The following is a 13283-nucleotide window of genomic DNA, read 5'->3' as shown; positions in this document are numbered from 1 at the left end:
TTAGTCAATGTCAGTGTCTGAATCCCAAGCGTTATAGTCATATAGTCATATAGTATTTTGCCACCTTTCTCTCAGCAGGGATCCCTAAGCTCTGAGGCTGAGCTCTCTCAGTACTTCTCCCAACATGTGCCAAGCCAGTCTTCCCTCTCAGAAACCATGGCAATGGGCTCCAGTGATGACGACACGCTTCACAACAGCAGGAACTGCGATACTTCACTGGATGATCCGACAGCACCCCATTCACACGGCAAGCTTAGAAACCTTCTCTTTCACTACTGAAAAGAGGCTCTACTGTTAAGCAATTCCACTCAAGGTCTTTGCTGTCTCTCCTTGCTTACAGCATATAAAGAAAGCCCCTGTGCCAATGGTGGTCCTGCACACGGAGACAGCTGTGGTAAACCGTCCGACCCCGTGAGCCGCAGCGCGGACCCGGGCCGGCCGGCCAGCGCGGGGGGCAGCCCGGGATCCGTCCGCAGCCCCCTCCTCCGGCAGCGGCGGGTGGTGTACTACGAGGACGAGCCCAGCGATGAGGAGGACCTCCACCCCGACGAAGACTCGGTGCCCTTACGAAGGTTCCAGCACACCAACAAAGAGCGCAGCCACCTCCGGGAGGAGAACCCGGCCAGCGCTTCGCTGGAAGTAGACGACCAGAGACAGGACGGCAGTGTGGGGCAGAGAGCCGGTGCCGCCGAGACAGCCATCCCGCTCTACGCCAGTGCCACCTCACTCTACGGCAGTTCCCTGGAGCTGGAGGAGGCGCCTAGCGGCTCGTCCTGCGGACCGCCTCGCGAGCCGCCCGGTGCCGAGTCGCCCTTCATGCCCATCCGCAGCCTTGAGCTCAGTGCCGGAGGGGGCGGAGCCAACCTGGGCGTGAATAAGGAGCCACACCGTGACGGGCAGGAGTCGAAGCGCTCGCCCAAGCTGGAGCACAAAGCTGTGACACGGGTCAAGAGCATGATGAGTATAGAGTGTCCCAGCCTGCCACAGAGGCCCAAAGGCGAGGAGTCCTGCCCGACCACTGCTGCTTCCGCTCAGGCCAGCCAGGGCAAGGCATTGGCCCCGGGGAGAGCACATCCTCACTGCAGGAGAGGAGAGACCAGTGAGCTGGCGGGGATCTGTACGATTGAGACTGTGGTTCTGACGCGCGGCGAGACCGAGTCCTTCGGGCTGGATCTGGAGATCAAGTCATCTCCTCTGAAGGTACTGATCACTGGACTGAGACCAGGGGGCGCAGCTGAGAGGGTAAGTGTTGGTTATGAAAGAAAAGTTCCATTGCATTCTAGGTTACTTACTCTTTTGGCAGCATTTTATCTGACACAGCCCTCTTTTCATCTCTCTTTCTCTGTCTCTCTCTGTCTCTCCTTATCTCTGTCTCTCTCTCTCTGTCTCTCCTTATCACTCTCTCTCTCTCTCTCTCTCTCTGTCTGTCTTGTTTCGCTCCATTAGGAAGCCAGAGGGAGAATGAGTGTAGGAGATGAAATCGTAGCGATCGGCGACACCCCTGTGTGCACCTCATCCTATCAGGAAATCTGTGATCTCATGCATGACCTGCCTGTCAGTTTGACCTTAGAGATTAAGAAGCCAGTCTCAGGTAAGTGGGGGATGGATGTCAGTACTGCTTCTGTCCTTTGAAGTTGAGTCACTGCTTTCAAATGGCAACAGTGATGGACATTTCCCCTTTCATATGTGGAAAGACATTTGCCATTTCATTTATTACACTGCACAAATCATAATAGTGGTGTTGCTCGCACCTCAAAGGAAGCTTCACTCTATAACACAGCAGCCTGGTTCATTTCACCAAGAACATCTAGAGACTATAGCGGCTGCTGTTTAAGTTCACATGTATTCTCATGCGGCTGTAGATGTAGGTTTGTCCACTCTTTCTTAAGAGACACATTTAAAGAAATGTAAAAAGGCGAATAAGTACGTGATCACGAAAGTCTACAGTCTGCATCACCACTATAACTGTAATAAAGAGAAGAGTCTGTCTTTCCCCATGCTGCCTTTAAGATGTAGGAGTGCACCAGGCATACGCTTGCTGGCAGTCCCCCCCTCCACTTCAGCAGGAACAGCACTCAGCTGGCTTTGTATCAATGGTGACTATTTATTAATGTACTACCCTAGTGACCATAGAATCCCAGTACATACTCAGTGTGCTTTAGCCTGGGCGTAGTATGTAGACTTAGAGTTATTACTGTGAGTATGTTGAGCAGTATGTTGAGTGTCATTTGTATGTAAGAATCATTTGTGTTAGTGATATGTCTGTCAAATAAGTAATTTGTCCTTGGTGTTATACTCACAGTAATAACTCGAACAAAGAACACTAACAGAATAGTCATTTGTGCTTGACTGTAGTATGACTCTCTGTTTGTATGTATATTTTCATACATACGTTGTCCATCCTATAAATTAATAACTAATTAATAAAAATAATGCATATGCGTTAAAGTATATATATTTAATGCATGCTGAATTGTTATACATTGGGCTTTAAAATGTTGTAGTGTTGCCATTACAATATGTTGAATCCCATGATTATGTTGTAATATATATGTAATATGTAAATATTAATTTTGTTATTTTTTAAGGCATGCGCTGGAATGTCTTTAATTAGACTACTGCCTATCTATGGCTGCTTTAAAGTAACACTAAAGTTACTTTTTTAAATTAAATAAAAGTAAAATTACCCTGGAAAAGTATTTTTGATATCATATGAAGCAATACAAATATTTATCCTCTCTTAATATTCTGGCTTTGAGATGAAGTTCCACTCATTGGATTTCACTGCATATTCTCACTTAGTATTTCTAGAGCAGGTACAGGGAATTCAGGTGTTCATGTGTTGTGTACAAGAGTCCCATACACCTATGTTGGCTTTCATTCAGTTGAATCTTTTGAGTTATGACCAACACATGTGCTTTGAATTGTAAAAATGTCCAACTGTGCTGTAGACTGCAGGGGCTATGGAGTAACCTAAACAATATGTTGATATATGAGTTTGGAAGGATTTCTGAAAAATGAGAAAATATTGGCTCATTTTTTTCAGTGGAATGTTGATTAATAATATACATTGCATCAGTCTATGAATTAAATTGCGAATTTGGTTTAGATAGAAAATATAAAAATATTGCTCTCAAGTATTCTTTTCCCTTAGTACAACAATATATAATGTATATAATACAGCAGTGATGATCTAAAGCTGTACATATGTGCTGTACTTTATCTAAACCCACCTTACCTGTTTTAATGTTTGTAGCTGTAGATCAGCTCTCCAGTCTGATGATGTCTTCCGGCTGTGAACATTCAGAGAAGGTTGAAGAATCTAGAGCACCTTTCGAGGAAAAAGTCACTATTGACAAAACTTTGGTTGCAAATGAAAGAAGTTCCTTTCCAGTGCCAAACTCAAAACAGTTGCAAGCAAACCACACTGATGAGGTACCTGTCACTAATATTGATGATGTAGTAGCTGAGCTGAACATGGTGGACAACAGCGATACCTCAGCACAGACTGTTCCCAATATCACAGAGACAGCTTCATGTGTAGCACAGACCAGGAGTTTTGAATCTAAGCAGAGTCCAACTGCTATGTCACTCCAGTCCAAACCTTTGGATTTTGCTGCCTTAGATGCAGGGAACAGAGGTTGCCTTTTGCAAGTAGGGAAAACATTTCTAAACAGTTACTCCAGGAACTTCAGTCAGTTCCCACACGATGACACAGCACTTTTTGTGAAAGGGTGTGACATGAAACCAAGCATGTACGATATGTTGCATGATAGTGACTCTGAGAGTGACTCAGCCACTGACGGTGCAGTGAAAACAGAGTTGCAGGATCACGGCCGAGATCCCCGAGACACTGACTCGGATGAGGATATCGAGCTGTGCTACAGCACCGTCACTCAGCTCAGTTCGAATCAAGTGAAAGCAGAATCTCTCTCAGACACCCAGACCGATAAAGCAGTGAGCACTCATGAAGTTCTTCAGATGGCATCTGCCTCCCCCATGCAGGACATGGACTCAGAGCCAGCAAACCCTTCTGCTTCCCTGACAGTGTCTCAGGCTCTGTCCAGTCCCCAGTCCTCAGGTCTAGAGTCTGTTTTTAATGGGGACACGAAACAAATTCTTGAAAAAGAGGAGGCAACGTGTGTGACTGAAAGAACGCTGGCAAGCTCAGACCCGCTGGACTGTAAAACTGATGAGAAATGTGAAATGGCTTTGGCACATGTCACAACAAGCCAGATACCACCAGGTGTCAGTAGTGCTCATGATGCTCACCACATCACCCCACTGAGTCAAGAGAGGAAATCTAAGACGCACTCAAATGCATTGCTGACCTCAGATATCTCCACTGTTACCGAGCCCAAGGCTTTAAATCACAATAATGGCACTGGGAAAGCCTCTACTGTTCTGACTATGAAAGAGAAAGAGAGAGAAAAAACTAAATCACTTCTTTCTCAGAGTCAGATTAAATGCACCACTAACTCTCTTAGAACTTTGGGACCCAAGACCTTAAACGATAACCCAGTCTCACCTTTTCTAAGTAGCAGACTTAAACAGGATGACAAGTCAACCACCTCTAGCAAACTTAAAGGTTTAAGTATTAAAAGCAAATGTAAAGGCCAGGAGCAGTCAGTGTGCAGGCCTGCCAAGGCTGAAAGTCCATTGCCAAAAAAAGACAATTGGTCCCCCATTCAGTCTCCTAGACCAGTGGCCAAAAAAATCACCCCTACAAGCAGTCCAAAAATGAGCAGATCTCTAGAGAAGACTTGCGCTTCCTTAAAAACAAATGATCAAAGCCAAGGAAAGAGTGCTACAAATGTGCCCGGCGCATTAAAGATCAACAGTCTCAAGGCAGAACTTAGTTCTGGAACACAGGAAGGGAGTTCTTGCACAAAGAAAAATGATCTAACATCTAAATGTGAGACCACCACCACAACACAAAGGACCTTCATTGAGGTGCGACTCTCATCATGTTCTTCCCCTTCCTCTTCCTCATCTACACCCATTCTGGCACGCAAGGAGATTTCAAATAATGTTTATTCAAGCCAGCTTCAAGGAAGTTCTTCAGTGCTCAAAGACCCAGAAGAGAAAACACCAAAACCTTCCTTCGGAACTCATATCATGTTATTAGACTCTTCTGTGTCTAGACCAGAGCAAAATAATTGCAAAAATACAAATGAATCTGCTGATAACGTAAATAGCAACGTGTGCAAAGTAGACCTTTGCCTCAGGAGCAGCACCCTTGCAGAGAATACTTCTAAACCAGGCACATCTAAACTGTATCTAAGGACAGTGGACCGCAGGAGCTCTATAGGTACCAGTGGAGCTCTTGATCCTAACCCCTTTTCTGTTCGACAAAGAATCAAGTCCTTTGAGAACTTGGCGAGCTTTGATCGGCCAGTCATAAGATGCATAGACATACGGTCATATGCGACTAGGTCTAAAACTCCTCTTAACAGGAGGCTATCTGGTTACATGGATGCCGTCAACACCCAATCCAGTGACTGTCGTTTCTTGAGAAGGAGTTTCAGCTCATGTGTAGACAGTGTAAACATAGGACATTCTTCAGCTCTGCAACCACACAATTCCTCTTTGAATGTGGTTCTGAACAACTTTGAACCAACAGCATCAACTGGAACCACTGGGCCACTCACAAAGGAGACCACAACACCTGAAAATGCTGTACCTCAGTCCACTCCTGTAGCACCCGCTCCGCCAGTGTTGCGATCGCGGAATGCACGTGCCCATGGTGGTTTGTCACGCTTAAAGCTGCGGGAACTCAGGGCTCTTAGCATGCCCGAACTGGACAAACTATGTCCTGATGATTTCTCACGAGACCCTGGGAATGTCACGTTCAAGACAGAGCTGGAGATCCATCCTGCAAGGCCAACAGACCTGCCATCACACAACCTTCAGGGAACTATGGTAACCACGGATAGAATGACTAACTCTGAAACACCTGGCACTATTAGCAATGGTGGTCACTCTTACGAGCAAATCATGAAATGTTCAAGTTGGTCCATTAGGTGAGTGGCAGGGTGCTCTTTTTACTCTTATAAATATTGAATATCAGTATTTGATGGTTGATGCCCAGTGTTGTGTGAATGACTGTGTATGTGTGAGTTTATGTGATATGTATGTGTAATAGTATGTATATTGATGTGTCTTTGGTGCATGTGTGGGAAAAAAGGGATGTTCCAATATGAAAATTATATTGAATAAATGTCAGTCATGGCATGATGTCTTGCATTTAAAGAGCATCTAATGTATCACAATTCCTATGAAAATTAGTTTAAAGACTCATTTTTTAAAACCACATTAATTTGCCACTGAAGTTTGTTTGGAATGATTTAAAGTATTGTTTTGCCCCTCTAAGACCAGCTGTTCTGTTTTGTAACAGCTGTTCAGTTTTTCTTTTTCTATCAACCACACTGATGCTTCATAGGAGTAATTTTCTTGAGGAAGACTAGAACTAAAATTCTCTCTGGACGCATTGACACAATTGGTTTTGTTTATACTAGCAAATGCAAATGGTACCATATACATTATGGCTTCTTTGTGTAATTGCTTGAATGGCCCATTAAGCTTGTCAGTGTTTTGTTTTTAAAAATTCCCATGTCCTGTGCAGGTTAGCTGTTTATTTGTGCTGCTTCATACCAGACTGTTTATCAACTCTTACTGTAGACGTTTGTTGTATGAGACTCGTGGAAAGCTGCCTTCTGACTCCCATGTTCTTTCTCTCTTCACAGTCTGAAGGACCTGTCATCTTCTCCACTGGACCAGAAGAGAGTGCAGAAGGTCCTAAATTCTCTCATGGCCAATGTGGATGTCATAACTCTGATATCAGAGTTCAACGGTATTTCCGAGGTAATACTGTGTGTGGGGTCTTACACTGCGTCTAAGACATAACTGATTCTGCAGTGTTCCAGTAGGCCTGTCTCTGCACACACAGTAACACAATGCTGCATATCTTTTCATCTCGAATTATACTTTTACTGTCAGCCAAGATCAAAAGCTTGCTCGTAGACAGCTAGTACTTTGATCTTAAGAGTGGCATGATCACACACATTTGACAATCATCACTTCCTTTTGTGATGCAAGGAAGATGTGTCAGGCACAAGAAATCACATTGTAAGTGTAATTTCACTGTATGCCATCCTGATTATCGTTTGTATTTTACACTGTCCTAAGGCTTTCATTATGTGGTTTTGATTTTGATTATTTTGTTTCTCTTACAGAGAGATGTTAAATCTTGTAAATGTAAATGACAGGAAGAGATGTATTGTTGAAACTCATGCTAGAGAAAGCTAGCTAATGTTTAGACATTTTGTTTCAGGTTAAGGAAGATGTTTACTTTGTGGTGTTGGTGAAGGAAGAGGGCTCTGGACTGGGCTTCAGCATTGCTGGAGGAGTGGACCTAGAGCACAAAGCAATCAGGGTAAACTCCACAGTTTGGTTTTCAAACAAATTCGATTTTTTTTGTCACCCTCTTGTGGTTGGCATAGAAATTTCATTCTGAGGGAACTTAAATGTTAAAACTAGTCGGATGAAGACAAAGAAGTGTACAGCCTGCTTGTTTTGGACAGGTTCATCGTGTGTTCACTCGAGGCGTTGCTGGAGAGGAAGGTACCATTCATCGGGGAGATGCTGTGCTATCCATAAATGGGAGAAATCTAAGTGGGACAACCCATGGTGAGGCTCTGTCCTGTCTACATCAGACCAGGCTACCCAAGCAGGCACTTGTAGTCATCCAGAAAGGGACTGACAATGACCCTGACTCAGCCAGGACTGAACAACCCTTACAGGCCCCATCCTCTCCCTACCCAACTTATCGGAACAACAGCAGAGAGAACGGAACAGGTAGGTCACATTCACAACATTCATAACAGCACTTTGCTGTGCAAGCTTATTATATATATGGTCCACCCTTTGCAGCTAGAACAGCTTCAACTTTTCTGGGAAAGGTTTAGGAGTGTTTTATGGGGATTTTGACCATTCTTCCAGAAGCGCATTTGTGAGGTCACATACTGATGATGGACTAGAAGGCCTGGCTCTCAGTCTCCGCTCTAATTAATTCCAAAGGTGTTCTATTGGGTTGAGGTCAGGAGTCTGTGGTGGCCAGTCAAGTTAATCCACACCAAACTCTGCCATCCATGTATTTATGGACCTTGCTGGGGTCATGTTGGAAGAGGAAGGTCCAGCTCCAAACTTTTCCCACAAATTTGGGAGTATGGAATTGTCCAAAATGTCTTGGTATGCTGAAGCATTCTTGGAACTAAGGGTCCAAGCCCAGCTCCTGACAAACAACCCCACTCCATAATCCCCCCTCCACCAAAGTGTGCACTTGGCACAATGCAGTCAGACAAGTACCGTTCTCCTGGTAACCGCCAAACACAGACTCGTCCATCAAATTGCCAGACAGAGATGCACAATTAATCACTCTTCTAGAGAATGTGCCTTCACTGCTCTAGAGTCCAGTGGTGGTGTGCTTTACACCATTGCATCCGACACTTTGCATTGCACTTGATGATGTATGGCTTGGATGCAGCTGCTCGACCATAGAAATCTATTCCATGAAGCTCTCTGTGCACTGTTGTTGAGCTAATCTGAAGGCCACATGAAGTTTGGATGTCTGTAGTGATTGACTCTCAGCATCTGATGTCTCTGCTCCGTCAGTTTATGTGGCTGAGTTGCTGTCGTTCCCAAACACTTCTATTTTCTTATAATTCAGCTGACAGTTGACTGTGGAATATTTAGGAGCAAGGAAATTTCATGAAAGGATTTGTTGCACAGGTAGCATCCCATCACAGTTCTATGCTGGAATTCACTGAGTACCTGAGAGTGACCCATTCTTACACAAATGGTGCTTAATTTTATTCACCTGTGGCCATGGATATGAACATCTGATTATGATAATTTGGATGGATGAGTGAATACTTTTGGCAATATATCGAGCAATCAAAATTTATTTATATAGTGCTTTTTACAACAGTTGTTGTCACAAAGCAGCTTTACAAGTGTCCGAGTTCAAGCCCCCAGTGAGCAAGCCAAGGGCAACAGTGGCAAGGAAAAACTCCCTAATATATGTGTGTGTATATATAATTTTAAATTTGTTCTATTAATAATAATCTATATTGTTTTAAGCTTTTTTATAATATATATTTTGCTTACACAGTACAGTATATTTTATACATATACTCTTTTTTTTACAAATTTTTTTACTGTTTGCCTGTTGATTGAACCATTGATGTGCTTTGGCATATTATAGCAGTGGAGATTGGGCCAGATGGTGCGTTAAGTGTGGAGCTACGGAAGACTGCAGCAGGTCTGGGTATTAGTCTAGAGGGAGGCAAAGCTTCAGCCCACGGAGACCGACCCCTCTACATCAAACGCATTTTCAGAGGTAACTTCAGTCCATTCCAATCCACAGACCTCCAGTAGGGGGAGACATTGCAGTTGCCCAAATGGTCAACAGATCTTAATGCATCAGACATAGTACTGCCGTGACAGAAGAAAGCTAATGTCACATTAAAAAGTAGAGATATGTCATTAACTAACTTAAATGATTTGCAAGAATCTCTGGTTGTGGCTCACATTGATTTTGTAAACATGCACAGGTCCAGGGAGGATCTTACATGGTATTGTTCTTCCATGTTCCTCAGGAGGTGTTGCCGAACTGTCGGGGGTTATGGATGTGGGAGATGAGGTTCTAGCTATAAATGGAAGGTCCTTACAAGGCCTTAAACACTTCGATGCCTGGAACGTCATCAAGACTGTCTCTGAGGGCCCCGTCCAGTTAGTCATTAGAAAACCCAGGACTTCAGTATGACAGCCGACAAGTCTGTGCTCAGTCGACGTATTCTCCAAGGAAACAGAGTGCCAAATGCATTGTACATAAGAGAATCACCATCACTCCATTTTATACTTTCTTTTTTTTTTTTTTTTTTTTTTTTTTACAGCAAACCTGTGGTGCATTTTTGCTCATGGGTTTTTTACTGAGTTATCGGCCCTTTTGAAGTGATATTTACAATATTTGTAGGACTAAGACTGAGGACTAAGTGTTGTCTTGTTTTGATTGAAATCAAATCATATGAACCTGTTTATGCTTTCATTTCATTTGTTTCTTACTGGTGATTTGCTATGTGTGTGTTCAGTGTAGAGAAGTGGAGCTAAAGACTCATTCACACTAAATAATGACAAGAAACTTTCACTTGTCAGGACATTCCATTTACACATTGTTTCAAAGGAATATAATGATTTTTTATTTAAACAAAATGCTGAATAAGAATTTCCTGTTAATGGGTTTTATTTTTATTTTCAAGTAGATTAAAAGTCATCTTAACAAAACAAACAAAATTGAAATTTTGTTTGACCAGATATAAAAGCTTTGAGACTCTTAATGTGTAGTCTCTTCACTATGTCTTTTTTTATTATTTCCAGCCAGTCCCCATGTGGGAAGCCAGTAGTTTCTGCTTTCGATAGATGCTTGTTTTATTCCATCTGTTCTGCAAATTCTGTAATGTAAGAAGTGGGTTGCACAATCTATATTAGAAATATACCATACTTCAAATGGACCTGGAAGGTGTTGTTCAAGGTAACTCATGGTTAGATGAGCAAACATCTTTCCAAAAACATATTGTGAATTGCAGGCTGAGCTTCTTGAGATCTCGCAGGACTACTTCATTGCTACTTCATCCCTCCAGCTGTGAACATTTATCACTCGGAAAGACTCTTCAGTGAGCTATAACCCTGATATAGTGTATCAGTAATTCATCAACGCTATAACTGTATTTTACTTGAATTGCTATGTGTAAATATTGCTGCCTCCTCAAACAATACTTTAACTTAATGTATCTGGGCTTTTAAGCACAAGTTTGTTTATATTGCTGCATATCAAATAAGCAGTTATAAATAATAATGTTTGTATGTATTAAACTTCCATCATTCCTTGATAAAGCCCTTGTGTAAAGAGACATTAAATATTTTTAAATGCGGTGATAATCTTTATTTATACAGCAGTCAGCACCTTCACTTCACGTCACTTTAGATTTTTATTGTGTGTGTGTGTATATATATATATATATATATATATATATATATATATATATATATATATATATATATAATATTCCAGGTGCCGCGATTAAAAGTCCTCACCAGGATTTTGCTCAAGCTTGCTAGATTTTCTAATTAGCAATCCAGGTAAAATTAGTGGAATCAACACAATCCAGGAAGCCAGAGCAAAATCCTGGTGAGGACTTTTAATCGCGGCACCTGGAATTGACAGCACTAATATATATATATATATATATATATATATATATATATATATATATATATATATATATATATATATATATATATATATATATATATATATATATTAGGGGTGGGACGCGATAAAAAAATTAATCGAATTAATCAGAAGCTTTGTAATTTTAATTTTAATCGCATTTCAGTATTTAACATGAGAAATATTAATTTAAGTTTGAATGATGAATGAATCAATTATATAAGCATAAACTTCAACATCTTGTTTATTTTTCCACCAGTCTACTACACAGACCAATATATGAGTGCAGAAAACAGAGCAAACAGTTTTCAGAACACTGGAAATTCTGACCAAAATTTTTTTTTGCTCAGGATATTGGAAGAACAAGAAGAACTGAAGTAAATCAGAAGATGTTTTTAAATACCATTTAAGATGGTAGACTTTTTTCTTTAATTTCCCAGGCCTCTGCTACAGCCCTATATAAAGTCCTCTGCCACAGGCATCTCCATAGTGCCTAGAAGTGGTCTTCTGTATGCTCAAAGCAAATGACTGGATCTTCCATTCATCATCTATAATATGAGCTGTCACACCAAGATAATTCTTGTTGCTAACAGAGGTCCAGTGATCCCCAGTCAGAGCCACATTTGTGGCGCTCTTCACAATAACCTGTTTTGCTTCCCTTTCCTCATCATACTGCTGCTGGATTTTCTTCGACACTTCTGGACGGCACTTCGTAACTTGCATCAGTTGACGCAATTTGCAGCACTTCCTGTAAAGCCTGGATTATACTTTCACCAGTGACCGTAGCGCGCGACTCCGCGAACGGCGGAGGCGTTTAAACTCGCCGCGTCTTACTTAAGCCTTCGACCACAGAGAGCGGTCTACAGTCCACAGCAGTCCATCTCGCCAGTGAATTGGTCAGTTTTGTTTCTTAATTTGAACCCCGACATGTGGTCGAGTGTTGACTGGCGACACTGTTGCTCGTACTAGGAATACATTTAGCAGCTAAGTGATCATTACTGACCTGCGCGTTAGCCCCAACATGTTTTGCGTTAAGGTGGTAACGAAGGGTGGAAGTGCTCCTGTGATAAGCGAACTCCTTCCTACATAAAGTGCAATTCAAATAACCAGTGATGTCAGTAACGCGTTACTTAGTAACGCGTTACTCTAATCTTACCACTTTTTTCGGTAACGAGTAATATAACGCGCTACTATTTCCAGTCCAGTAATCAGATTAAAGTTACTTATCCAAATAACTGTGCGTTACTATTTTTATTTTCCCTAGTAAAAATATATATTTTTGCTTTCTTCTTGGCTCAGTTCTACTTTTGCGTCTGACCGTAGCGCTCGACTCCGCACGCTGCGCGCGACCCTGTGAGAGGGCGAGCGCGTTTTAGAAGTCAGTGGTTAGACTTTTTTTCCTAAAAAAAAACAATTTTTCATTTTGAAAGTGAATTTAGTCTATCATAAGTTTCCTGAGAATTGGGTTTAGACTAAAATAGATAATTTTAAATTGGTTTTATACATCAATTGTGGTATCTATGACCTACAACATGAGGCCATGAACCTAGCCTAAAAGTGCACCATTTTAGCTGTGGGGACTAATAAAGTCAAAATGGTAGCTCTGGGGTAAGTTGAGCCATTTAGCCTGGGGTAAGTTGAGCCATACACTTAAGTGTATTTTGGCTGTATATCTTATTTATTAAATCAAGATTCTGCATTTTGTATGATTACAGAGTAGACATCATGCCTCGAGAATATAAGCGCAAAACAAGCAGGGGAACCACCACTGATGTTCTTGAAAGAGCCACCAGTGAAGTGAGAGAAGGGAAGTCTATTAGAGCAGCAGCAAAAGATGACAATATACACAATATAATTGTGTATAATGAATAAAAACACACATGAATGTGAAGAAGTGACTGTTATTTAGGGAAGGAGAAGGTAAGACAGGATTGGGGTAAAGAAGGCAAGGGATTGTGGGGGGGAACAGGGATACGGCTCAACTTACCCCACT

General features: G+C 42.0%; 1 protein-coding gene across 5 annotated transcripts in view; it reads left to right on the top strand.

Moving 5' to 3' along the window:
• pdzd2 (PDZ domain containing 2) overlaps positions 1-10992 on the top strand; it is a 66496-nt gene extending 55504 nt beyond the window's left edge. For 4 of the 5 annotated variants that reach the window (XM_077001066.1, XM_077001067.1, XM_077001070.1 and 1 more), the window contains 9 exons: positions 76-247; positions 341-1242; positions 1447-1591; positions 3257-6023; positions 6747-6864; positions 7334-7435; positions 7584-7857; positions 9266-9400; positions 9660-10992. In XM_077001066.1, the coding sequence (XP_076857181.1) occupies positions 76-247; positions 341-1242; positions 1447-1591; positions 3257-6023; positions 6747-6864; positions 7334-7435; positions 7584-7857; positions 9266-9400; positions 9660-9826 (4782 nt within the window). In that variant the 3' untranslated portion in view covers positions 9827-10992. The remainder of the gene's footprint in view (positions 1-75; positions 248-340; positions 1243-1446; positions 1592-3256; positions 6024-6746; positions 6865-7333; positions 7436-7583; positions 7858-9265; positions 9401-9659) is intronic. The other variant, XM_077001068.1, reaches the window with a different exon arrangement.
• The last annotated feature ends 2291 nt before the right edge of the window (positions 10993-13283 follow it).

Source organism: Brachyhypopomus gauderio, chromosome 3 (assembly GCF_052324685.1).
Source record: "Brachyhypopomus gauderio isolate BG-103 chromosome 3, BGAUD_0.2, whole genome shotgun sequence".
Lineage (NCBI taxonomy): Eukaryota > Metazoa > Chordata > Actinopteri > Gymnotiformes > Hypopomidae > Brachyhypopomus > Brachyhypopomus gauderio.
This window is presented reverse-complemented; position numbering and strand designations above follow the sequence as displayed.